This window comes from Cladophialophora psammophila (assembly GCF_000585535.1).
Source record: "Cladophialophora psammophila CBS 110553 chromosome Unknown aczJe-supercont1.44, whole genome shotgun sequence".
Taxonomy (NCBI): Eukaryota; Fungi; Ascomycota; class Eurotiomycetes; order Chaetothyriales; family Herpotrichiellaceae; genus Cladophialophora; species Cladophialophora psammophila.
In genome coordinates this window covers 98,786-123,632 of record NW_006912965.1, presented here as the reverse complement: position 1 = coordinate 123,632, position 24,847 = coordinate 98,786, and the positions used below count along the sequence as shown (strand labels likewise).

General features: G+C 50.9%; 11 protein-coding genes across 11 annotated transcripts; 4 read left to right on the top strand and 7 right to left on the bottom strand.

Moving 5' to 3' along the window:
- Nucleotides 1-1,971: 1,971 nt before the first annotated feature.
- Nucleotides 1,972-3,598, bottom strand: A1O5_13232 (uncharacterized protein; the record flags this gene model as incomplete). Its single annotated transcript, XM_007753798.1, has 3 exons — nt 1,972-2,447; nt 2,551-3,103; nt 3,185-3,598. 3 exons carry the CDS (start codon nt 3,596-3,598, stop codon nt 1,972-1,974), a joined length of 1,443 nt encoding a protein of 480 aa, XP_007751988.1.
- Nucleotides 3,599-5,166: 1,568 nt separating this feature from the next.
- A1O5_13231 (18S rRNA biogenesis protein RCL1) lies at nt 5,167-6,390 on the bottom strand (the record flags this gene model as incomplete). Its single annotated transcript, XM_007753797.1, has 1 exon — nt 5,167-6,390. The coding sequence occupies one exon, from the start codon at nt 6,388-6,390 to the stop codon at nt 5,167-5,169; it is 1,224 nt and encodes a 407-aa protein (XP_007751987.1).
- A 469-nt stretch (nt 6,391-6,859) lies between these two features.
- On the top strand, nt 6,860-7,494 carry A1O5_13230 (3-hydroxyanthranilate 3,4-dioxygenase; the record flags this gene model as incomplete). The annotated part of the gene is made up of 2 exons (XM_007753796.1): nt 6,860-6,888; nt 6,948-7,494. The coding sequence occupies 2 exons, from the start codon at nt 6,860-6,862 to the stop codon at nt 7,492-7,494; spliced, it is 576 nt and encodes a 191-aa protein (XP_007751986.1).
- An 18-nt stretch (nt 7,495-7,512) lies between these two features.
- A1O5_13229 (uncharacterized protein) lies at nt 7,513-10,536 on the bottom strand (the record flags this gene model as incomplete). Its single annotated transcript, XM_007753795.1, has 1 exon — nt 7,513-10,536. One exon carries the CDS (start codon nt 10,534-10,536, stop codon nt 7,513-7,515), a length of 3,024 nt encoding a protein of 1,007 aa, XP_007751985.1.
- A 627-nt stretch (nt 10,537-11,163) lies between these two features.
- On the bottom strand, nt 11,164-12,630 carry A1O5_13228 (uncharacterized protein; the record flags this gene model as incomplete). The annotated part of the gene is made up of 1 exon (XM_007753794.1): nt 11,164-12,630. One exon carries the CDS (start codon nt 12,628-12,630, stop codon nt 11,164-11,166), a length of 1,467 nt encoding a protein of 488 aa, XP_007751984.1.
- Nucleotides 12,631-14,388: 1,758 nt separating this feature from the next.
- On the bottom strand, nt 14,389-15,635 carry A1O5_13226 (uncharacterized protein; the record flags this gene model as incomplete). Its single annotated transcript, XM_007753793.1, has 2 exons — nt 14,389-15,216; nt 15,285-15,635. 2 exons carry the CDS (start codon nt 15,633-15,635, stop codon nt 14,389-14,391), a joined length of 1,179 nt encoding a protein of 392 aa, XP_007751983.1.
- A 1,949-nt stretch (nt 15,636-17,584) lies between these two features.
- Nucleotides 17,585-18,471, top strand: A1O5_13225 (uncharacterized protein; the record flags this gene model as incomplete). Its single annotated transcript, XM_007753792.1, has 2 exons — nt 17,585-17,675; nt 17,726-18,471. 2 exons carry the CDS (start codon nt 17,585-17,587, stop codon nt 18,469-18,471), a joined length of 837 nt encoding a protein of 278 aa, XP_007751982.1.
- Nucleotides 18,472-19,730: 1,259 nt separating this feature from the next.
- On the bottom strand, nt 19,731-20,684 carry A1O5_13224 (uncharacterized protein; the record flags this gene model as incomplete). Its single annotated transcript, XM_007753791.1, has 1 exon — nt 19,731-20,684. The coding sequence occupies one exon, from the start codon at nt 20,682-20,684 to the stop codon at nt 19,731-19,733; it is 954 nt and encodes a 317-aa protein (XP_007751981.1).
- Nucleotides 20,685-21,484: 800 nt separating this feature from the next.
- Nucleotides 21,485-22,496, bottom strand: A1O5_13223 (uncharacterized protein; the record flags this gene model as incomplete). The annotated part of the gene is made up of 2 exons (XM_007753790.1): nt 21,485-22,424; nt 22,477-22,496. 2 exons carry the CDS (start codon nt 22,494-22,496, stop codon nt 21,485-21,487), a joined length of 960 nt encoding a protein of 319 aa, XP_007751980.1.
- Nucleotides 22,497-22,937: 441 nt separating this feature from the next.
- A1O5_13222 (uncharacterized protein) lies at nt 22,938-23,294 on the top strand (the record flags this gene model as incomplete). Its single annotated transcript, XM_007753789.1, has 1 exon — nt 22,938-23,294. One exon carries the CDS (start codon nt 22,938-22,940, stop codon nt 23,292-23,294), a length of 357 nt encoding a protein of 118 aa, XP_007751979.1.
- A 284-nt stretch (nt 23,295-23,578) lies between these two features.
- A1O5_13221 (dihydroflavonol-4-reductase) lies at nt 23,579-24,583 on the top strand (the record flags this gene model as incomplete). Its single annotated transcript, XM_007753788.1, has 1 exon — nt 23,579-24,583. One exon carries the CDS (start codon nt 23,579-23,581, stop codon nt 24,581-24,583), a length of 1,005 nt encoding a protein of 334 aa, XP_007751978.1.
- Between the last annotated feature and the right edge of the window lie 264 nt (nt 24,584-24,847).

The following is a 24,847-nucleotide window of genomic DNA, read 5'->3' as shown; positions in this document are numbered from 1 at the left end:
ACTTGAGCCGAAGCTTGAGATCAGAGATCGATATCAGCCCAGCGCGAAAGGGGAAGGTATCCCTTGGTCACTCTCGCGGCCGCCCCTTGTTCACCCGGTCATTGTGTGCATGTATCTTGACTCCTGATTGACTCTTTCAGTTCCAGGAACGGTGATATTTCGTTCATTTGGGCAGCTTCCAGGGTTGAAGCACCGAGGACGAACTGCAATGTCGGTCAGAAACGCGGCGCCAGTGGCCGATGGCTGCTCCGGCGAGGCACGAAACCGATTGCAAAATGTACGGTGGAGCATGTGACTTGCTAGCTCGCTGCCCGAAACAGAACGCCAGGCTTGGCATGCTCAAAGACGTGTTTTTTTCGTCTCACCCCCTGTGAGTCAAGTGATCTCAAGAGTGAAGCACTAATGAGCGCCTGAAACACCATCATCTCTCTATCTTCCTTTTCCTTACAGATCCTGTTGTCCGTCCTGAAGTGAGCGTCACTCAACTCACGCCAGGATTCAGGAGTCGAACAAGCAGATGTGAGGTGCAATCGTTTTCTCAGGAACATCTAAATGCTCCCTACCGGTGAGTGACTGCCGCCAAATCCTCCAAAACATCCGTTGAGTTGGTGTGGTTCTTCCTGCCAAAGGGGCCAAGTTGAGCCTCGCTTTTGTGGCTCTCCCAAATGCTCTGGCCTTTGCGCGAGACAATCGCCCTTGAAATGGAACCAGACCGCCTTGTCTGTCCTGCAGACACGATATCTGCTCATATATATCGTTGCTGCTAGAACAAACCATCAGATCAGTCAATCTCTCCGAGCTCCAGTTCACCCTCAACGTCAGCTAGGACAATCATAGAGCATGAATTGACTTATCTAATAGACAACCTTGATTGTCTAGTGGTTCTCCATCCTTTGCTACACCAAGATCTCCACTAGTAGCTTCAACTGCTCCAGTTCCTGAACGTCGTTATTCAAACTCTACTATGCTTGTTACTCTTCCGCCGATTGAGCCAAAGGTTCTCCAGGAGCCGGTGTTAGTATCGCTCTCTAAAGTAGTATACCAAATATCGCGTGTACACACGGGACAAAAAAACAGGAACAGATAGTAGACTATCAGATATATTCTCTTGGAGCCGGGTTGGGATTCATTGTCCAAGCACGCAAATATAGTTATAGACTTTCATTAAACATTACCAAGGTATATACTCCGTATATCTCCTTCTTCCCTGGATTCTCGTGTCCTCTGATATCTAATTAGGAGACACACGTGGTACGTGTGTAGTCACGGTAGATACCGAGATGCCTCGACAATCAATATCTCCATCTCTATCTTCCGACATCAGATGAAGAAGGCCCCGTCGTAAACCCCTCCCCATTTCGCTCCGTGCCTGATCAATCCTCCCATCCATCCATCCATCCATCCATCCATCCATCCATCATCAAAGCGCTGCTTCAATCCTTCAAATATAGAATGCAGATCCAGAACCCAGAACCCAGACCAGTTGTTGCCCCTTCGTCCTCAGATCGTCCCATCGTTCCGCCCCTTGGTTGAACGAAAAGTATCTATAGGCATACCGATCCTACCCACTCCTCGTGTTTATCATTAATCTATACAGGTCCATAATCCGTATATCGTAGTCATGCAAGGCGAAAGCCAGCTCCATGACTAGTCATAAAAGCTCACTCCTCTCGGCGACTCGAGTGAGTGGGTTAATCAGTTGGTTGAGCTCCGTGTCCCTGAGTACAGCGCCATCCCGGCAGATTGGGTAGGCATCGTATTGTCTGGCGTCTCCAACAGCGCGGACCAGGCCTTTGGGTTTCCTCCAGGAGAGAAGTCCTTGGTGTCAATGTTCTGGCCGAATAATCCCCCAAGCCATCGTGCTGAAATGTTGGATGGAGTCCAGAGCAGGCTCGGTACGTCTCATATCACTTCGGTCAGTCAAGGCTGCTGCTGCATGTCTAGCCCATTTCGGGCGAAATGAACTCCGCATCAAGCGGCATTCACCACCACAGACGTCTTCTCCGGCTCCCAGCCCTCCTTCTCTTTGATCCCCAAACCCGGTGCTTTGGCTGCTCTCTCGGATTGCAGCGGCACCTGAACAGGCTTGTGAATCCTCAGGCACCAGAGGAACCAATCCTCAACCACAAGCAAATTCAAGAGTACGTCATTGAATTTCCAGCCCAGACAGCACACAATTGATCCTGCAACTGCGTCGAGGATGAAATGGTTCGCCGTCGCGACAATGGCAGTGAGAATGGCAAAAGGGTACAGGAAGCCGACCGCTAGGCAGAGCATGCGGCGCGTGCTGGGGAGCCGGATGTGAGGGGAGAGGTTAGGGTGCGAGTTGTTGAAGAAGGGAAGATGAACGACTTTCCAGGGTTGTGAATGCTGGGGAGCAAGCGGGATGGTCATTATGGTGACGCCAATCAGGAGAGAGTATCCAAAGTGCAGAGAGGGCATTGCCGCTATACGGGATTGATCTGTTAGTATCCATAGCTTTCGTCTGGCTGCTTTCGGCCATTGCGTTTCTGGATGATCCCGAGTGCAAAAAGGTGGAGCTTGACTCACCGTATTGATTGCAAAATCGATTCTGCGTCCACACCGAACTTGCGCCTTCTTTACCATGCACAGTATCAACAAATCCAAAGCTCTTGGCGACCTCGGCCTGAGCCCCATCGTACTCCGGGTCACTCAGCAATCGAGGCGGCATGCACGGCCAGAGCGTGAAAACGACGAACGCAAGTAGATTGCAGACCGCCATTGTTCGTCTGCGCGCCTCGTAGAGCCACGGTCCTGAAGATGATCCTGCTGGTCCGACGTCGCTCCCTTTTTCGCCTGACTGAACAGCTGCACGGCGTTGAATAAGCCGATTCCTCGTGATCGTATAGTAGTACAACCACACCAAGAAAGCGATAGTGCCTGGGATGTGAATAAAGCTGTACAGCCAGTTGATACCCATCATCAAGCTTGGGTAGGACACGAAGAACTTCTGGATGGGGAGTTCCCAGAAGATATGAAGTTGCTTTTCGAGTTCAATCAGTTGCAATGCATGTCGCCGCGCAACATGGACTGTGCCTTCGACCAACGTAACGGCAGTAAATGCGCGACCGAGCTGGTAGACCTATTTTCCGCGAATGTGTCAGAAGTGGAGTTACCACGATGGGAACCCGGCCTGCTCCTTGAGGGTTTTTTTTTTACTGACCCAATATATCAAAGCCCAATACCAGGCCTCCACCAAGAACGGGAATTTGTGCAATATTCTGCTCAGCAGTCTATGTCTGAATACTGCTGTATTTGGTGTCTGAATTACTCTTCGATATCCCAACACAGGTATCTTCAGCTCCCTCTCCCGCCACTTGTCCTCTTGACTTGGTAGCAAAGATGGGCTTAGAGATCTCTTGGATCGTGAGATATGGAGATTTTCAATGTCCACGTCGTCGTCGCAGTCGACAGAGCGGGCGAGGGGAAGGTCAGGAATATCGGTGTCATCTTCCTCGAACGAGAGGGAGAGAGGACTCCGCGACGAGGACAAGGAATCTGGCGCACGGTTGATCCAGGCTCCGCCAAAGAGGAGGACGATCACGGCCAGAGGTTCGAGGTATGCGCCTGCGCCCATTGCGAGGAGCTGTCTTTGTCCCTTTACTTGTTTCTGCCTTGGCCGTTCCTCTATTGCTGGATCTGTTCGATCCTAGTAACCGTGGAGTATTCAGTTTGATTTGCGTCTCGGGTCACAGAGCCGATCCAGAGGGAAAGGGTCAGTCAAGCTATGTGGGAAGAAAGCAGGAAGAATCTCACACCACCAGGAGTTAGGCGGCACAAAAGCAAATATGTATGGGCATGGGCCAGAAACAGGAACTGCGCGGACAGACCAGGTATTGGACTAGAGAACAAGGCAGCAGGAGATACATGCCAGCCACCGCCTTGCGCTCTAGAAAGGAAATAGCTCTCATTGCCCATCGCTATCGTATGAGTAAGGTAAGGCCCATTCCGGGTACTACCACTGAGGCTCTAGGGATCAGAGTTGCCCGCAGCCATTCAGTGAACAGTCATGTCGAAGAATAGTCGAGCTCACTGGTTGCCCGCCGGCGTATAGGGTCAGCAGATTCGGTTGCGGACCAGAGAAAAAGATAGGAACGAGCGAATGAACAGAAGACGGGATGCACCTAACGGCTGGTTGACGGTGGGGATGTGAAGGTCACGGCGACAAGGCTTGCCTGGATCAAGTAATCAGGCACGCATCCGAATTCCGGCAGCTCCACAAGTCCCAAGAGCAGGAGGCATTTATCGTGTGCCCAACGTGCAGTTGTGGACCGAGTAATGATTGTATTAGTTGAACGCACACATACGGTGCGGCGAACCGAACATCATGCGATTTCGGGCATTTGGGAATTTGTGCTATTGCCGCATCTTTCGCCCTTCTCTATCTACAAGTACTTGTATGCCATATTGGCCGTGGCACCCTTCAAAATTCTAACAATACTGCTCTCAACTTCTCTTCTTACAGTGCACACAAGTGTCATTCCTCGTAGGCAACTAGCAGTGTGCTCCCTGTTCGCTGGGATGTTATGCGCCCAGCCCGAGCGCCGTTGTGCAAAGCTAAAAGGCACGGAGCTTTCACAAACCTCGTCGCCTACATCCGGGCCTTCCGCTAGCGCAAAGTCATGGCTGTCTTCTGATCTTTGTTCTCTGATTGGCTGCTCCAGCGGAGCCTCGCCATCATCTCGGCGCGAGGTAAAGACCCGCAGCTGCGAGCTGGCTGAGAAGTGATATCGACTCTCTTGTCGTCGGCGAACCGAAGCACACTGTGCTCCATGTCTTGTTTTGCCGCGCTTGATGGAGGCCTTGCCAAATTGTCCAAGCTGTTGCTGACCGGTGCTGCTATTAACGAGCATGTGGACTGGGTGCCTCTCTGAGCCATCGGATCCGTCGTCCATCATCTAGTCAGCAAGGCGCATCTCTAACTCCGTCAGATTCTGATAACCGGAAATCTGGCGCTTTCGGCCGTGGTCGAAGTACCGAGTCTCCGGGGAAGATGAGGGGAGCTGCAATGCCGTAGTCTCTCGGGTCGCGAAGCCGAGCGAGTCTCGCCTTCCTGGAGGTTCCTGAAGGATGTCGCAAAGTTCGATGATTTGATGCCGTTCGATCATACGGCTAAGGCCCATGGATAGTGGTATCGCTTCATCTTCAACCAATCTTTCGCCCGACGTTGCCAACTCCTCTTCCTACAATGCTGACCAAGAGCTGCCCTGCTCCCTTCTTGCCTTCCGCATCTCTAAATCCCCATCCTGCCGAGCCAAAAGCATTGAGATCTCGTCCCAGTTGGATTGTATGTTCGTTGGCCAATACATCTCTCCCCAACTGAACTCGGCCGACATCCTCAGATCCCATGGTCATCAAAGTAACAACCGTCTCGAGAGCCTCTGGGCTCACACACCCGCCTCTCTCGATGCTCTCGAGGAGCTGGAATGCGCACATCTGCCCGATTTCCTCTGGTGGCTTGCCTCCCTCGGGCGGACACGCTGAATCTGCGGAGTACAGGCACCCCGCTGAAGTCTCCGCAACGAGTGACAGTCCAAAACCGAGTCCAATCTTCTTTTTTGCATGCGGATTGTCCTTGGTCGGTGCAAGTACCAGACTGGCACTGCTGACGTCCGAAAAGATGTAAATGTCCCCCGAGAACTTATTCAACACGCCTCTCGCTGCATCAATCATTCTTGCATTATTCTGTCCACTCACGCCGGTCGAATAAGCCACACCTCTGATCTTCTTCACCCTCCCCGGGTCCAGCATATGTAGAGTCTTGGGTAGCCGCACCTGGTGACCAAACACAAGCTGCACCTCTCCGGCACCGCCCAAGCCCCTAGGTCCAGGGTTCGACCTCTTTAAAATCCTCAATTCAATGTCCCTCTCGATCCCGAACTTTGCATAGAGGGGCAAAATTGCAGTTCTGACGGAATCCACACTCATATCGCCCCATGTTTCTGGGGTAGAACTCGTAATCACGCCCGGGCCAGTGAATAAGATATTGAATTTGGCCTTGCTGAACGGCGCCAGTAGGCACATCGGTATCAAGAAGTAGGCCAAGCCTCGTGTATTCGTGGCAGGGATCTCGTGTCTCAATACCCCCGAGACCCCGTCCGCTCCACTGCCCGGCGCTGAGCCCGTGATCAATCCCGGCTTATACAACAGCACGGTGCCTGTGTATGAAATTTCAATGTGGGAGCCGTTTGTGACCGCTTCGAGAAGTCTCAAGAAGGAGATCTCATGCGGCGCAAGGCCAGGGTTGGTAGGCGAATCGGGGCGGATCTGATCAATGCGTATGGGTCGACCGAGCAGCGTAGCCAGGATCAGACGGGAAGGGAGGGACTTGTGGGAGGAGAAGCGGAGGGGGGGTTGCGAGGTCGACATTTTTGTATGAAGAGGGAGAGTAGATCAGGGATCAGTTCATGTTCTGGGAATGCCACTGTTTGTGCCTACGCTTGAGAATAGACATTGCGCATCTGAAAAGTCGAACACGCTGAAGATGTTGCTTCGCTTCTCCGCGCACAAAATTTTACTCCGCATCGGAAGCAGTTGAAATTCACACGCCGCTTTTTGCCTCTGTGGCGGGCGATCTGGGTGATGCATCGACTGACTTGATGTTGATCACCTTGCACTTGTCGGTTTCCGCAGTTTGTATATCAGCGGACCGCCCCCTTGTGCTCTTTACATTTGTAAGTCAGGAACCTAGCCGCGCTCAATGAAGGCCTTCGGGAATCTGCGCAAATACATTTCAGTTAGCTATACACAAGTTGCACCCTTTACCAATGCTGCAAGATTGTGCAGACATCCATTCCCCTCCACACTGACACGAGTCCCCTCCAGAAGGCAATCCACCATGGCTGCCGCATTGAATCTGCCCAAATGGTATCAGGAATCTTCAGTCGCTCCCTATGTTGTACAAGCTTTTCCTAACTCTTTTCAAGGCTTAAAGACAATTCCCACCTGCTCAAGCCGCCCATCAACAACTACTGTGTCTATGCCCCATCGTCCTCTACCGGTGGCTTGACAGTCATGGTTGTGGGTGGCCCCAACGCTCGAACAGACTACCACGTCAACACCACGCCCGAGTTCTTCTACCAGCATAAAGGCTCCATGCTGCTGAAGACCATGGACACCTCCACCACGCCGCACACGCCGGTCGATATCCCCATCCACGAGAACTCAATGTTCCTGCTTCCCTCCAACACTCCCCATAACCCTGTCCGATTTGCGGACACCGTGGGCATTGTACTGGAACAGCCTCGGCCGGAGGACTCTGTTGATACGCTGAGGTGGTACTGCAAGAATTGCCATAACATCGTCCACGAGGCAAGCTTTCACCTCACAGACCTCGGCACGCAGATCAAGGAAGGTGTGTTGGCATTTGAAGACAATATGGACGCCCGGACATGTAAGAATTGTGGCACGGTCGCAACATCGAAACCAGCACCAGGTGAGATTCAACAACCTCCGAGATTCCCAGAGGAATGAGTGAACGCACATGGACGGTCACCTGATTGCAGCCATTAATGTCTTTTCCCTTTCTTCTGCTACATCTGCTGGAGGTTGTGCTTGTATGTTACTCTTCTCCGCCATAATCTCTCGGAGAACATTTTCTGCAACTTTGAGCGCTGCTGGAGGCAGTCCTGCCAATTTTGCAACCTTCAATGCGTGAGAGTGTCTGTTGATGCCCTTCTTCAACCGGTGCAGAAACACGAATGAGCCGCTTTCGTCCTCTACCACATCAGTGCAGTAACAGCCTAGTTTTGTCCAACTCCGCGTCATATCTGCCAGTGAATGGAAATGGGTCGCGAAGAGTGTCCGGCATTTGTTGACGTGATAAAGGTGATACAAGCTCGCATACCCAATGGCTGTGCCGTCTTCAGGAGTCGTGCCCCGCCCGACTTCGTCCATGATGACAAAAGACTTTCGAGTGGCATGCTTCAAAATGGCTGCGGTCTCCAGCATCTCCACCATGAAGGTAGACTGGTCTCGAAACAAGTCATCCGCGGCCCCGATCCGACTGAAAATCTGGTCCACAAGCCCAATCTCGGCGTGCGCGGCTGGTACGTAGGAGCCGGCCTGGGCAAGTATTGTAAGCAGGGCATTTTGCCGGAGAAATGTACTCTTGCCCCCCATGTTGGGCCCTGTCACCAGCCATATTCGCTCATTGTGGTCAAGGACGAGATTGTTGCTGACAAAAGATCTGCCTTGTGCTTCTAATCCTTCCTTGACCGTAGGATGCCGCCCCCCGATGATTTTATGTTCGGTACCGTTGTTGAGGATGGGTCGAACCCATGATTGCTCCGTAGCAAGGAGAGCAAAGGCGCTTGCGACATCTAGTTCGTCCATGACGGCCGCATTACGCCGCAATGTCACGAGGTTCTTGATGACATGCTCCCTCATGGTTGCGAAGATTCGTCTTTCTTCGTCTCGGATGTGTAGGACCGCTTGATCGATTCGACGGCCCAGCCGAGTCCAGTCACTCAGATAGAAGGAACGAGTGCTCTTTGAAGATGATACCATTTTGGCATGGAGTGATTCCAGTTTCTCTCGGTTGAAGCCTGTAGCGCTGCGGATATGGCAAATGTGGCCTAGGCCGGGTGTGGACTTGAGTATCAAAGTTGGCGCAGATAGTTCCTCTCGCAGTCTGTTCGCCAGGCTGACTTTCTCAGTCTGCAATGAATCCAGGTCTTCATGGAGCCGTAGTAGCGCCTCACTAGCATTGCGACGCATTATCCACAGTTCTTCTAATTCGATCTCGTCCTTCTTCTGGTCTTCCGACTTGCTCCGCGTCCTGACAGCTTTAGGCAACAACCCTAATTCGTCTGGAGCACTTTGCAATACGACATCATGTGCCATAGCTGCCACACTTGCCGCTTCATCGTCTTCAAGCCGATGCTTCTGCATGAGACCTTGCTCGTCAATGGCAGATGTAATCAGAGCTTGAAGCTCAGCTGGACCCTGTAGATCAAAACGTCGTAGAAGCTTTTGGAGGGGCTGTACCACATCTGTCTGATTAAATCCATGGGTCTCCGCAGTGTTGATGTCTTTGTCCAATGACTGGAGAAGATCATTCGTTGCGATAGTCTCTGCGATGGCGCTCGCTAGTGACAGCATGTCATCGGCGTCTCCTTTGTTCAGAGCAAATTTCTGAACGATACGTTGGACATCGAATGTTCGTCGAAGCCGGAAGATCAAAGACTCTGTGAATGCCTCGTGTTCAACGAATACTGACACCAACTCAAGTCGGTCATTGATTTCAGTCAGAGAGGCCGATGGTGACGTGAGACGGTCTCGGAGAAGACGAGCACCACTTTTGGTTGAGGTCCTCTTGACAGCATGAAACAAACTGCCCTTCCCAAGGCCGTCTCGTGCGGTTTCCAGAATCTCCAACCCTCTGAGACTGTTACGATCAATGCTCAGAGTAGACTGGAGTTCCCTTTGACGTGGCGGCTGCAGACGAAGTTGTAATCCCTGCAGCCGATGGCAGACATAGTCTAGAAGTCGATGACCAGCTAACTTTTCTGCTGTGTTGAAAATCTCGTCTGCATTTTCAGCCACAGGGGACTCGAGCATTTCGTTCCATTCTGCCATGGATACAAAATCACTCTCGGGCTCGTGCGATGTGAGAAGTCGATGATCATGACCGACAATTTTCTGCACCTCGTCGCGAATGTCTTCAGAAACTTTACAAGGCAGAATGATCTCCCGTGGGTCAATTCTAGTCAGCGCTGAAGAGAATGAGCTGCGCTCAGTGGTCTGCGTGCAGAAGTCGCCCGTAGATAGATCCAACCAAGCAAGGCCAATCTTTTGTTCGGGCTCGTGTTCTGAAGCTTCGTAGGTGCTGCCGCCGATGTGATCAATCGCGATAGGCTCTGGAGCAACAGAGAGGAGGAAGTTGAATTCGTATGGGTCGAGGAACTTCTCATCAATCAGTGTGCCTGGGGTAACTACTCTTGTCACACGACGGTCGTGTTTGAGACCACCTGATTTGACCTTGCCGGACACCTGGACCAAGAATTCTTCGCATATGGCAACATATTTGTTGAGATCTTGTACAAGCATTTTCAGGAATCTGTCCAACTGGAAAAAGGGAAACCCAGCCATCGCAACTGGACCAAGCTTGGTTTGCTTGTGACCGACTTTGAGACCGAGGAGAGGCCCATATTCGTCCGCCTGCTCGAAGTACAATTCGTAGAAATTGCCGACTCTTGTGAGCAGGACGCAATTATCAAATTTGGCCATGTTGGATTTCGCACCCTTGAGCACTGTCGGATACTGGGGCTCATCGTCGGCAGGCAGTTCGGGGAGAGGTTCAGCCTGGATCGTGCCTTGTTGTAGTTCTTTCACCTTCCTCCTCGACACCGATTTTGCTCCCCGGCACTGGCCTTCGGCAGGGACCCATTGTTTGGCTGTAGGCTTGATTGTCTCTCGATACCGAGCGTAGGGGACCAGGAGCGCCCGCGGGCGAACGATGCTTTCTAGCAGTCGGAGGTCTCGGCCATGGAGTGGTTTAATGAGTGGCCGCATTGAATCTATCTGGCGGAGGTGAAACGAATAGGTCAACGCGCTTGACGCGTAAATGCTGACACGGAATAGGCGCCGCTTTTAGGACTCCATAGAAGGATGGGGACGTGTGTCCTCCATAGTCTACGAGGTACTCCGTACCTATGTATTCGCAAAGGTAGTCCAGAAGGATGAATTCTGCTTGAATTGTTTGCCCTAAAACAAGAAGACAAGGGATAGTTCTCCTCTTCACGTTCCCTTTTCGCGAGGACAAACTGTGTACTCGGTATGGCACCCATATGGTTTTGGACAAAGAAGAGTATGAGCCAGGTTGACAATGGGTACCACGTAAATGCAAATATACCATGAAGATGGCAAGCACATTGTGCTACCTTGGGTTGAAACATACATCCATGTCCACGGTTTTTCACATTGGTGTCCCGATGCCATTTATCAGACAACAGAACAGCTTGCCTGGCACCAGCGACGTAGCCAATCGTCTTAATTCGTTTCCCTGCTTTGTGTAACAGTTTGTCCTGAACTGCTGTGAGCATTTCAATACGGTTTAGATGATCTTCCATCATTTCTTAGCCATGACCTCCTGTGCCAAGCCGCCGGGATATATCATGAGCATACACTTAGGCCGCCGTTCTAGAGAGGGTCTCCTGTTATCGACACATCTTGGAGTTCCTCATAGTAGAGGTATCTCATGATATCCAATCCAAGCAACTCTCCCTCATATTGCATCAGTGGTTGCTGTTCTTGCCATTCGAGTTCTCTCGCCCTGTGATAGAGGTCGGTGGTGTGACTGAGTATTTCATTCTCGAATTCTTCACTAAAATAGCCGGCAGGCCAATAGTCCCAATGTGTTCTGTATACGAGGATGGTCAAAGACCCAGGCTGGTCTGTTGTGTTATCGAACCAGTCGCAGATACCGCCCTCGACCCCAGGCATGGAGTAGTAGACAACTTCGATGTCTGGCTTCTGATGGCGGAATGCGTTCTGGATGGACATAAAAGCACTTGGGCGGCGCCGAAATTCAATGGCTCCAGCAGAGACAGTTTCAGGACTTGGAAATGCTGGCATTTGGGCTGGAAGAGTTTCCCATGCTAGCTCATCGACAGCATACTTTGACCAGGACGTTTGACCGGCGGACCATGTAGAAAAATACTCGGCCTTGTTTCCATAAAGTTCGTCCACAAAACCAGCTGGTGAAGGCGGGTAATGGAATGTCCTCTCAGGGTCATAGCACAAACTGACATTGAGTTGAGTAAGTCCTTGGAAAAGAGTCTTCGGGTCGAGGTCAAACAGAAACGTGGTGCCTTGTAAGCAAATCGAGAGTCCGGAAACGGGTAGTTGCTCTTGTTCGCATAGCCATAGTAGGAGGCATCTCGCATCAAGCGTGACATTGGTCAACACGAGCTTTTCCAGCTTTGGAAGCTGGACAAGGCCCAGATCCAACTTTGCATTTAGTGAATGCATCATGTTCAGTGTAAGACCAGGTGGTGGTATGTATGCTTCTTCCAATTGAGTCAGCGTGTAATGAACTCCTGACGATTTGCAGGGCTCATCCGAGGAATCGTCCTCATTTTGCTCCGAAGAGCTTTCATCTTCCGTTGTCTCGTATTTGCCTCGCATGGACCACGGGCCTGGGTCAGTGTAAATGGGCTCGAATGACAATTCCCGTAGCGCAGGGAACGAGGACATGCCTCCGAAAGTATCCTCAAGCATCCATGCCAGACGATCGCTCCTGACAGGTACCCAGGGTCCCTTACAATATTTTAGCCGGAATGCAATGTTCTCAATGGTCGAGTGGGAAACGCGATGGATGGTGAATCCGTGCACTGCAAATGAGCATCGCGGAACCTTGTTTCGTTCTTCTGTCATGCGAAGCCAATTCTCGTCCCAAAATTCAACAGACAGGCGCTTAATAGAGGCACAGCATTGGATCAGTTCAAATATTTCTAAGCCAGTTCGCAATATGTGACCATCTTCGTCGTTCATGTTGGAAGGACCCAGAGGCACGAATTCATCGTCAACATTCGACCATTTTGGCCGCAGTCCCCATGTGGCGTAACCTGGAAGATCCCATAGGAGTCTCTGGATCTTCTTTCTCATGCACGGATCAAGGCAGGTTGCCTCCAAATCATAGTCATCCGATATAATACATTCGTAGCAGTTGGGAAGGTTTCGAAGGGCGTTCGATATAGGTCCAATCGCTGAGGATCGAAGTAAGTCTCTCCTTTTTGAATACACCCTAGTGTATTCCCGATGAAGGGCGACAATCTCAGATTGACTCAATCCTTCGATAAGATGCCGATACCTGAGCCTCCAAACTGGGCCGTCGAGACACTCTTCAGATAATATCAGCGGGTTCCATACAATTCTTCTTACACAATGAGCATAAGTGGAGTTACAGAGGCTCTGCAATCCGGCCCAGGACTTCTCATAACTGTTCAGATATACCGTACTGAACAAGAAATCAACGCCTATAACAGCCCAGTCTCGACAAACTAGCCGCATTGTTTTTAGAGCCAAAGGACTCAGCGGTTCAAGAATACGGTGCCATATCTCGGCCGGCAAGGAGGGTGCTCGGGCTGGTTTCGTGATGCTCTTTGAATGGTCTGGAAGGCGGGGTGATTTCTCGGAGCCTGAGTTTGATTTTGGAAGAGCAGAAAATGTCAGAAGAGTCTGTCTGAATCTCTTGCGGTCCCTGTTGGGCACAGTTCCGAAAACGCTCGTCATCACTTCGTCAGACACAGGGTTATTTTTAAAGAGCGAAAAGGTTGGACTCGGTATGAGCGAAAATGGGAAGCGGCATCCTCGAAAACAAAGGGAATGATGTGGTAGCAGTGTTCCCTGGCGGCGCTTGCCAGCGGGGTGGTTTGTTTACAGCCCAACGTAGTGAGGCACGTTGAAGAGAATCTCCCGCTGAATTTGGTGGTTAGTGCCGCCGCTTTTGAAGGGCTTCTTCCCACGATGCCTAGATTGATTTACCTTCCTACTCGCCATACCCAGTATACAACGCAACTATCTAACCGTTACCGAGGACCAGAAACAGTCCCCTCTTAGAAGTAATGCGGGGTTCATCTAGCTCTTCGAAAACGAGGGGCGCCTTTGACGATACTAACCTAAATATAGCGCCTCGAGGACATAAAGGGACAGTCCCTCTACTAATAGGTAATAGATCCCTCTAGATTTCCTCACCTAGCGCCGAATCTTGACCTAGCCTTGGAACTTCCAAAGTAATAGCAAAGAGCCCTGATATCATAGCATAGAGCGTTTAAATCGCGGCACCCACTCGGCCAAGTCTAGCAGGCTTAGGTAAGCTATATCGTGTCAAAAATTTAAAAAAAGAGAAAGTGTGATGGTCACTACGAGGGTCGAACTCGCGACCTTGGCGTTTACCAGGTACATAGTGTGCACAAGCTGATATTAGCACCACCTATTGAACTGTTAATACCAATTTGAAAGTGGGACAAGTCTCAACTTACGCTCTAACCAACTGAGCTAAGCGACCTTTCTGATGAATTGTTGACAATTTGAAGAAGTTTCAAATATATCAGCAAAATATTTTTAGCCTCGGCTCAAATGCTATGACGTCGTGAAGTGCAAATCTACCGCACGGCTTTAATTGTGCAATGCGCCAAAACTCTTTGACAAGCTTTGGACAGTCTGCTAATCGAACGTTTCACTCACGCATCAAGAAGCCCAGGTGACTACGACGACGCAAACCCTGAATAAGTTGGTAACGCTTGCAACTGACGGAAGGTAAGATTGGTGTTGGTTCACTGAAATTAATTCATTTGCCGATTACAACCATCAAAATCGGCGGAACCAACTTCATTGCCGTCTGGTTTAGGACATGCGGCGGGTTTACGACTGGAGCGGGCCAGCCGATACATTGTGTCTGATATTGATACATCTGGGAAGCGCCCTTGGTATGAGGTGCAATGGCGCTTCCGAGTTGCTGCTTGTATTTGCTCTGCGCGAATGTCGCGGTGTTGTGGTTCCAGTCCAGACAGCCCACGGCCAAACCTTGCCAAACCGTCGAATTCTTCCCTTCATGGCCATCGCAGAGGATAATGCTGTGGCATTGCCATTGAGGGTGTCGTTCAGGGCAATACCGAGTTTCAACCATCTACCGGGCGAAAACGAGGTGCCGTACTTGTATGTCAAGTAGGAGTTACCTTGGACATTGAAACGGATATCTTCGCCGGTCACGTTGGGGAAGCACGTGCCTGCCGAAGAGGTGTCTGCTGTGAGAAGGCAGCCGGGCGCGGATATCGGTGTCTTGTCTCCCTTTGCAACGAGGTCATCGAATAACTGCGCCACATTTTGACCACAGAGCGCGCAGGTCTGCTTTTTGCTACACCAGTCGAAGAAGCGATCAAGGCTGTTCTCATATGTAGAAGATTCGGTCGTGTGAAGATACACCTCCGAAGGTGAATCACCCACATCACCATCCAGCACCATGGCCCGAATATTGTTGGGGTACAGCTCCGCATATTGCGCACCGATCTGAGTTCCATAAGATCCGCCGAGCCAGTTGAGCTTGCCATCGTTCAAAGCAGCGCGGATCGCTTCCATGTCCTTCGCAACGCTGGTTGTATCAACATGCTTGAACAAATCGCCGCTAAGGTCCAGACAACTCTGCCCAAAGGCTCTGTTGTGCTTAACCATCTCTTCGAACTCGGCCTCGTTCTGAGGAAACAATGATTTTTTTGGTTCCATAAGTCGGGGTCACACAAGATAGGTTTGCTGGTACCGACACCGCGAGGATCAGGACAGACGATGTCAAGGTGCTCCCTGATGGCCTTGCTGAATATGGGAATTCCCGCAGCCTCATATTCGCAGAACTCTGTCGCTATTCCACCCGGTCCGCCAGGATTGAAAATTAGACTGCCCACTCTGCTTGCGCTGCTTCCAGTGGCTTTGACCCTGCTGATGCCCAAGGTGATTTGTTTCCCCTGCGGCTGGGACCAATCAATGGGTACCTGAATCTGAGCACATTCCAGGTTTTGCAGGTTGTTCGTGGTGCAGTTGGCCCATGGAAGCTGGATGGAGGCGGTGCTAGCCGATGCTCTCTTAGTATAGCGAACAGAAGCTGCATTGCCGAGCATAGCGAGCAATGTAGTGAGAGCGAGTACCCGCATGCTTGAGGCAACGACAGTTGTGGGAGCTTATCTGAATAAACGAGAAATAAAGAAGCCAAACGACAAAGGACGATGAGAGAATTGGAGGAAAGGACGGTTGCGCTACTGGTATTAGGATAAGAGCTCTGCAACTTGGGTCTCTTGAGGTTGGACGGATCGAGCATAACAGCGCTCTTTAATATTCCTCTCTGGAAGCAAAGTATGATGAAGGCTTTCCGGGGCTATCTAGAGACTTCAGTGGGGTGGATCGACATCCAAAGCTGATGTTAAAAATCTCCCTTATGCAAGAGTGCTCCACGCGCAGCGCAGCTCAGCCAGCGGACAGACCGAAATTGCCTTATCCAGAACTTTGAGCGAGCGCCAGATCGCTGCAGCCTTCCCATACTTCGACCACCAGCTGTTCAATGCGACCTAGTGAGAGCCCAGATCTCTAGTCTACACGAGGCTGAGCCGCTAAGGGGCCCGAAAATGCTGAGCTCCACATCATTACCGCTTTTGGGAGAATATGCGATCACGGGCATGTTTGTCAAGTGTCGATCATCTTAGGGCTCCATGCGACGAACATCCAGCGGTGCTTGGAGCCCGCATATCCAGTGAGACTATCGATGCCATATTCTTAGGTGTTGACGCCTTCTAATTTTTTGGGAGAGCGGCAATTTCGTCAGCCGTTGAAACCGCGTGGCGTATACGGCCTGGAGGAGCAGCTACGCACAGGTGCGAATCCCTCAGGCTACGGCGTAGCGACACGGCCCCCGACGTATAGATGGGCTCCATCACAGCTGACTGCCTATGCGCCGTTTCAGAAAGATGTCTTCATGTTGTCGCATTCTTCCCCAAATAAACACCTAGCCAAGGTAACTCATATCAAACGCGTTTTCTCCCGCTGAGAGGCGATCTCCTTCCTTTTCCTTTTTCTTCATCACTAAAGTCACATCACTTCAGTCTCGGAATATCAGTAATTCGCTTACTCACGATCGAACCCTACAGCCAAACGCTCCATATCTCCCCCGTATCCCCTAAACTCCACCCTCAATTATAAAGGAAAAATGTGTTTCTTCCTCACTGCCCTCCTGTGCAACGCGCACAAATGTCACCAGCGACAAGACCAAAGCACGAAGCAACTGCCACATCCGGTCCCACTAGACAGCTCATCTATGGGCCAAGAGCCAATACAAATGCCGGTGTATCCTCTGGTGTATCCTCCACCCACAGAAAAACGCTGGAGTAGAGGAGGAACAAGATACAGGTGCGATTTAGAGGCGTGCGGGCCTAAAGAAGCGAAGCCCAAATTTCAAAATCCCGTTGCTATGACGGCGCCTATTGCTGGTGGGTAAGTTGTGATGCTCATGGATAAATGCGTGGGAAGCCTGAGGGGATGGGACTAACTCGGATCAGGGCTTGTTGATTTGCATGTTATGTCAGATTGGTAGACCTGTGCTCGACGACAAGACATGGACTATGATGCTGAAGTTCATACCGCGTCGACGAGAACAGAAACGGTGTCGATCGATGCAAGACCAGTCAATGAGTTGATGAGGCTTGTGAGCCCAGTGGGCCCAACAACAATCAAGGCTTGCTGGTGGCTCAGCCTCGGCTCAGCCTCGTCGTAGCCGAGCCGACCGAGCCTTCCATCACTGTTGACATAGAACTGGAAAGCCATCACTACTCCCATGGCAATGTCGTGAAGCCGCTCGATCATACCGACCCCGTGCACTTTAGTGACAGCCAGACCGAGTCGATGGCATTCTTCCAGCACATTTTTGGCAATTGTAATAGAGAATGACGGTCTCATAACTCTCGGACTCCCAAGCAGTCAAGAAACCGTGATCGGCCTCAATCGCGATCATACAGCTCTCTGTAAATTTAAATCTGTGGATGATGAAGAGTTTGATCAAGTCATCGGCAACCTCTCCAGGATGGCTCACGATGCTATGACCTCATCAGAGTACAACTCGGTATATGATGAGACAATCGAAAGGTTCCAACGACAGCGTGTTCACGTCCCAGGTGGGCTTCCTACCCTTGATATCGGTATAGCATGCTGACCAGTACTTCAGGGGTGGATCAAGTTTTGTCAGCAACTGAAGCTATTCAACTGGCGCAACGAATTTATCAATCGGTATCAGCAGACGATGGGTGTCTTGATGAGATTGACCGTGAGCTAGAAAGCATTCGCGGTGCAAACCTCGGAGTCGCTTTGGGAATCGTGGGTAATGTCTCCGCTATAGCCAGCGCATTACTAGTGGCGACTCCTCTTCTTGGTTTCGCAAGGCGGATCGTTGGTGGGATCCTTAGTTGGCTGCTCTCACTGCTCAAACCCTACCTTCAGGATGCGAGTGAAAACTCGCGCCAAAACCTCGAATGGAGCAAACTCTCCGTTGAAGTCCTTGCTGAGAGGCAGTCGACTGTGCTCCGCACTATTCAACACATTCGTCTCACTCGAGAGAATACTACGCATCATATGAGCGCAGAAATTAACGAGCAGATGTCGGAACTTGAAAAATTGCTGGCTGGCAGGGTCAGTTCCATAGGTGAAGAGCTACACAAGCGTGCAGCCCAAGCAGCTCACGCGAAAAGGCAGGCCATGGCCGCACGACATGCCCAAACTTTTGCAGAAGGCGCCAACACCTCATCCGGCTTAGAAAGTGATTTAAATGCGATGCTCACTGGACTGAGAGACGTTTTGATGCATCTTATCACTCTTTTAGTCGAGGGTACTATCTCTGCTTTCACCTGGTTATTGGAAAGGCTGAAAGAGGCCCTGGACTACATCATCGAAACCGTCAGTTGGGTATTCAGCTAGGGGGGAAGCAAAAGTTTTGACCGCGGCGTTAAATTCAGGTTCCAGAAGCTTTATGAACCTAGCACGGTTAATGGCTAGGTAGGATGAGCTCACAATAGATTAGCATATCAAGAAATGCTGTAAGACGATGTCATAGCATTTTGACGTCAACTATGGCGCTCGAGCTCATAGGGGAGCCCAGTACGTAAACACTATTCACCGCCATGGCTTGGATAGCTTGGTGTTCAACAACGCAATTCAATCAGACGGACAACTAAGAAAAGAATCACCAAATACGCCAATTGCGCGACATATACTCCTAGGCGTCCAGAGTGCTCGTTTGGTTAGGTACTCCAGACGAGGATATTGCAAAAGCCATTGATATCATCGGAAATCGTAACGAAAACGAGGAGCCCTATCAGAAACACGAAACAGGTCTCAAAAAGCTCTTCAGTAAACCTTGGTGGAGTCGTACGTGGGTAATGCAAGAAGAGCTCGCTGCGACAGCAGATCCCCTATGTATGTGTGGCCACATGTCGGTTTCCTAGAACCTTGTGGATGACGTGCTTTTAGGGATTTGCTTGACGGCGGGCTTTTGGACCGCTGAAGAGATGCAGAGGCAAGCTTGCTTGTCGCTTCTCCAACACGAAGACTACATGCCCCTCCGGGACGGCATAAATTTTGAAATTTTTGTTAGAGGTAATATGTAACCGTCGTGTCCGACCCAAGAGATTGTAATACTCCATTCTAACCCGTCAGTGACCAACTCGCACATCTTCCCTGAGCCGAGGGTGTGGAGCCTGATTTAACTCCTTTCGTCTGACTACCTAGGTATTAGTCCTTGACGACATTCCACGCTGGGCTCTCTTCCGTAGCCAAGGGATGGTATATAGATCCTTTGAGGCTCTGTTCGCCTGGTGACATGGTTGATCCAATGAATGATGTAGGTGAGTGAGACGATCTTTAAGAGCCTAGAGGTGACAATTGAACAACTAGGAATGAGAAACAATTGGGTCAGCTCTCACTCCGGCTCCATCGAATCGCACAACCAGCCTTATGTAGGTGGACCCAGCTCCCGGAATGAATATCTTAGTAGTTAAGTTGGCGGCGGTGGACTTGGGAAAGGATGAAGCTGAACGCCCTCAAAGATAGTGAACATGCAATTTTCTTGGATGTGGAAGGACCGGATCCTGGGGCGTGGACAGCACCACCGGCACGTCTTCTCGTTACTTGAGCCCCAAGTAGAAAAAATCATCCGTTGAGCTGTCCTTGTAGATTCCTCACTCGACATACCTCTCTACAAACTCCCCGCCCCAGCCTTTCAACTCAACCTTTAGGAGATCCCCTCTCACAACCTCCTCCCTCCTCTCACTCAACTCATCGACGTCCCAATTTCCCCACACAAATCTGCCTTTGAGAAAATTCGCCTCGGTCTCCGCTTTAGCGACGGCCCAAACGCACCAGGATGCAGGCAACCGTACATCATCCTTGGCCATGTCTCGCTGCCCCTTTCTGGCCATCGCAGTGGGGATCTCACCCGGCTGGAGGTTGAATACGATGAGACTATCGGGATTCTCGGCTTGGAGATAGCAGAAGATGTGGAGAGCCGCGAGTTTCGAAGTGGCATAGGCGGAGAACGTGGTTAACATCGAGGGAGGTAGGTGCGCGGCGCCCGTGGAGATATTGATGATGACGGGTTTGGAAACCGTGGGCTCGGACGGTCCGGTTGATTGACCTTGAGCCCGCGGACAGGTCTTCAAGAATGCATTGATAACGACGAGGGCACCTTTGACATTCGTCTCGAAGCATTGCCAATAATCATCGAGCTCCGATTCGGTAATGAGTGAGTGCCTATCCAGGTACCCTGCGTTGGAGACGAGAACATCGATTCTGCCTAATTTCTGAACAGTCTGCGAGAAGGCGTCGTCCATGGCCTTAGTCGAAGTAACATCAGCGCGAAAGATGAGACACTGGAAGTCCACGTTGTTTCGAGCCTTGGCTGCGCTCTCAATCTCTACCTTCGCACTGTCGAGCGTGGATCGGGTCCGGCCTGTTATGACGACTGCGCGTGCCTTGGCCTGTGCAAAAGCGATTGCTGTTGCTTTGCCAATTCCAGTCGCGCCGCCGGTGATGAAAACAATCTTTCCGTGGGCAGACAGAGAAGGCTCAAGAGGGTCAATCGTGGCGTAGGGCGAGTGATGCCATGTTTTGGTGAAGGAAGGAAACTTCGACATAATATATGAATGACACCAAACTCGAAAGATTTGGGATGCCTCTTTCTGAAACGCGTCAGGTCAAGTCGTGTCTTGTTAAGCAGGTGTACCGAAAGAACTGTCACGTTTCAAGCCCTTGGAACATGTTGTGAGACATGTACTTTGTTTTATACCCGAGCATGCGGATTACTGGAACAGCAGGAGTGTCGTCCAGTTTATGTCGTAAGCTAGAGACTTCCAAAAAGGCATGCGTTGTTGTATCAAATCCCGACGCACCTTGGCGGCATCGCAAGGGATTGAGGGCGCGAGAAACACTAACGACAAAAGCTCCCACGGTGATGCGGCCGAACCACGATGAGAGAGTAAGGTCCTGCACTCGCAGGCGAATCGTGATGTTGATTTCCGATTGGCACTGGGTTTGGACCGTTGCGCTGATATCTTTGGGGTAGGTCGACACTCGGACGTGAGCCAATAAGCCAACGAGAGGGGTAAGCCAGCCTTGAACGGCCGAATTCGGCCTCGTCTCCTGGAAGTGAAATGAATGATAGGCTATTTGTATCCTCTTGCTGTTGTTCGGCTGGCTGCAGGGGTTTGATTATCAAGACCTCGAGACATTCCCCACCAAGTGCATCAGTTGACAAGGGAGCACCTGTTGAATCTTGGAATACTAGTATTGATAGCATCAGCCAATATGTCGACTTCCCTGTGCTGAAAGTTGGCTATATTTGGCCAGAATGGCTGATCCAGTGTTTCTCCATACCAGGGGGTGTAGGGCAAGCGGCATATCAATATCCTTAGCCAAGACCATGAATGGAGTTGTACTATCTGTGTCGGGCATTTGCAGGAATCGAAAACCCCCGGGTCATGAAATCGCCGTCTCGCCTGGCTTTCTCGTCTGATTTCTTGGTGTACAACGAGCTGATGTTCTCGTTCTCACGCCGTCTTTTCTTCCTGGCTTCTTCCTCTTGCATGACTCGGGCAGTGAGGCTGGCGGTTGTGGCATTCCTCATGCCATTTGGCAAGTCTGTCGTGGGGCTTCCTGACTGGGCTCCTCCCGAGCGAGGCGGATTAGCTGGCATTGATCTCCCCTGTCCATCCGCCCCTGTTGCTTGCGTTTCCAAAGTATTCTGGCCTTGTGCCAACTTGCTGTCACCATTTGCCTTCCGCTTCTTGCTGCCGCCGGCTTTCTTCAAGGAATGTGAGAGTCCAAAAGACCTCAAGGTTTCTATCCGCTCCAATACGGACGTCTTGTCTTTCTCGGTACTAGGAAGAATTGGTATGACATCTCGTTCTTCGTACGGGGAGGCACACTGAACGCATTTCCCCTCGCTCTTCATCTCTTTGATGGCCTCTTGTGAGAAGGCATGGCCGCAGGGTACAAGGTAAACTGCCTTGACATTGGGACCCAGCTCCTTGGAAGTGATAGGGCAGATCCATCTGTCTGTCTTAGTCTTTTCATCATGTTCCGTTTCAAATTTCACTTCAACAACATCTTTCAGACTCGTAATGCGGCCTTGGATAAATTTCTCATACTCTTGCTTGTCCACCGAGCTGGCTTCGGCGGGCAGCAGAAACTGAATAATGGCATCCTTGTTGTAGAGGTCGCCTGCATAATCTGAGACGATAGGCTTGACGAGAGGTTTGTGAGAGACTGGACAGGTGGACCAACGATGGGCAAGGTGCTCTTTTTGCTTGTCTTTCAGTTCGGTTGCGGTTGGGTTTCGCGCGGCTTCCTTAACGAGCTCACGTCGCGTGGGGATACTGTCGACTGTTAGTTATATCAAAGTCTCAGGGAGGCAAAGACTCGACTTACCTTCCTCCGTCATTCCCCATGATGCTTGGATTAAATCTGTGTGAACAATCTGCGCGGTGAAATCGCGTTAAAAGGTGCAGAGATGGGCAGCCTTGTGCCTTCTCTGGCCTTCTGTGCTAAGTACTCAGTAGTGGGTGGCGACAATTTCTCCGCAGCCTAGTGGCCTCTGCCCCCTCACTCCAGGCTGGTGATTTATGGCTTGGGCTACTAGGCTCTTTGGGCTCTCCCCCCCGAGCTCGCTAGGTATGTGCCACCTACTCGGTACCCAGTACCTCGCCACCTACCCTCCAGCCACGGCCACGGCCACAACCACAACAGGCGGGTGCATGATTGCGAATTCGCTCGCTTTACCGAGTATAGCCTTTATGACATAGGCTCTGTCCAAGCTAGTAATATGCCTTGAGTCTCTCCCTCTTTCGTCCTTCACTTCAATGGGCGATTCAACCGCTTTCAGCTTAAAAATGAATGCACAACGGCAGCTACAAGCCGACCTGGCCATCACTCCCAAAACAGCCAGCCTCTTGATCCGTCTCGGCTACGCGTCCTACCGCGACCTTCGAAGTGTCTCACCCAATCATGTGGTTGCGCAACTCAAGGCATTCCCAGACATGACTTACTCGCAGGCAGAACAATACCGACGGGGTTTGAGAAGAATGGTTTGGCTTGCGACTCAGGATAACCCTCGGGAGCAAGCTAAGTTATATCCGAATTGGACTCAGAGCGCTCTCAAAAAGCGTGGTATGTGGAGGGACGACATCGATTTCGACGGGCTTAGCGGAGATGAAGTCAACCAACTCCATCGTGACGCGAATGGCTAAAGAGTTTTCATGGGGCTAGTGGTGAATCGTCCTCCCAGGAACAGGATAATGACGTGACAAGTCCCTGGCATTGTCCATTCTCTGATCGAAGGGCGACTATCTCTGTGCAAGCTCTGTGTTAACGGACTTTTGACCGACAACTGCCGAACTTATCAACCATGCGACAGAAGGTATAAAGAGCCTCGATGCTGCTCACTAGAACACATCTTGCCCAAACAATTCGGACACAACACATCTTACGATCCACAATTTTTAGAAAACATTATAGTCAACCGTCCAACAATATGAGGGTTTTATTGACAGGTGGATCCGGCTTTATCGCCGCCCACTGTGTTGATTACCTCCTTCAACACGGCCACTCGGTCGTCTTCACCGTGCGCTCCCCTGAAAAAGGTCAAAAAATCTTGAGCAATCACCCGAGTCAACCAAAGGATAAACTCAGCTACGTGATCGTTGAGGATATCGCCCAAGAAAACGCCTTCGACGAGGCCGTCAAGTCTGATCCGCCCTTCGAGGGCGTTTTGCACACCGCTTCCCCATTCCACTTCAACGTCACGGATCCCAAGAAAGATCTCTTGGATCCGGCCATCATTGGCACTATTGGAATTCTCAGGGCTATCAAAAAATATGCGCCCACCGTCAAGCGGGTGGTCATCACCAGTTCCTTTGCAGCGATCATCAACCCCAAATCGCACGAGAAAATCTACAGCGAGAAAAACTGGAACCCGGTCACCGAAGAAGAAGCCACGCAGGACCCCGCGACCACATATCGCGCGTCGAAGACGTTCGCTGAGCGAGCCGCGTGGAAGTTTGTCGAGAAAGAAAACCCAAACTTTGACATTGCTACTATCAATCCACCACTAGTCCTTGGTCCAGTCGTGCACTGCCTCAACTCTCTTGACACCATTAACACTTCAAATGAACGAATCAGAAACATGATCCAAGGTCGCACGAAGGATACTGGTCTCCCTCCAACAGGCGCCTTCATCTGGGTCGACGTTCGCGATGTCGCCCTTGCTCATGTCAAAGCTCTGGAAATCCCCGAGGCCGGTGGCAAACGGTTTTTCTGCACAGCAGGCCAGTATTCCAATGCCGACATCGCTCAGATTATCCAGAAGAACTTCCCAGACCTGGCCAGCAAGCTGCCGGATAAGCTTGAGAGTGATATGCCACAGGATATCTATGGGTATGATAACTCGAGATCGAAGGAAGTGTTGGGATTGAAGTACCGAAGTTTGGAGGAGAGTGTTGTCGATACTGTGAAATCACTGCTCGAAGTCGGTGCATAAATCTCCACCTTCAGCCGCTGATCCGAGCAAGAGAGACGCTTGATTTCTCGAAGGACGCATTTAGTAAGGAGCTGGTCATTTCAGACGATGGACGCTTGCGCAGGGAAGATCATGTTCTCTGCGTTCGTTGAGCAATTGCGACGGAACCGAAGAAGGGCACGCGCAAACTAACTAGACGGTGGTCAGCATGGAAAGTAGGGTTCAGGGGTTACGGGAAACAAGAAGGCCAATATAGTATAGAACTAGTATCCCGTCCACTAGAGA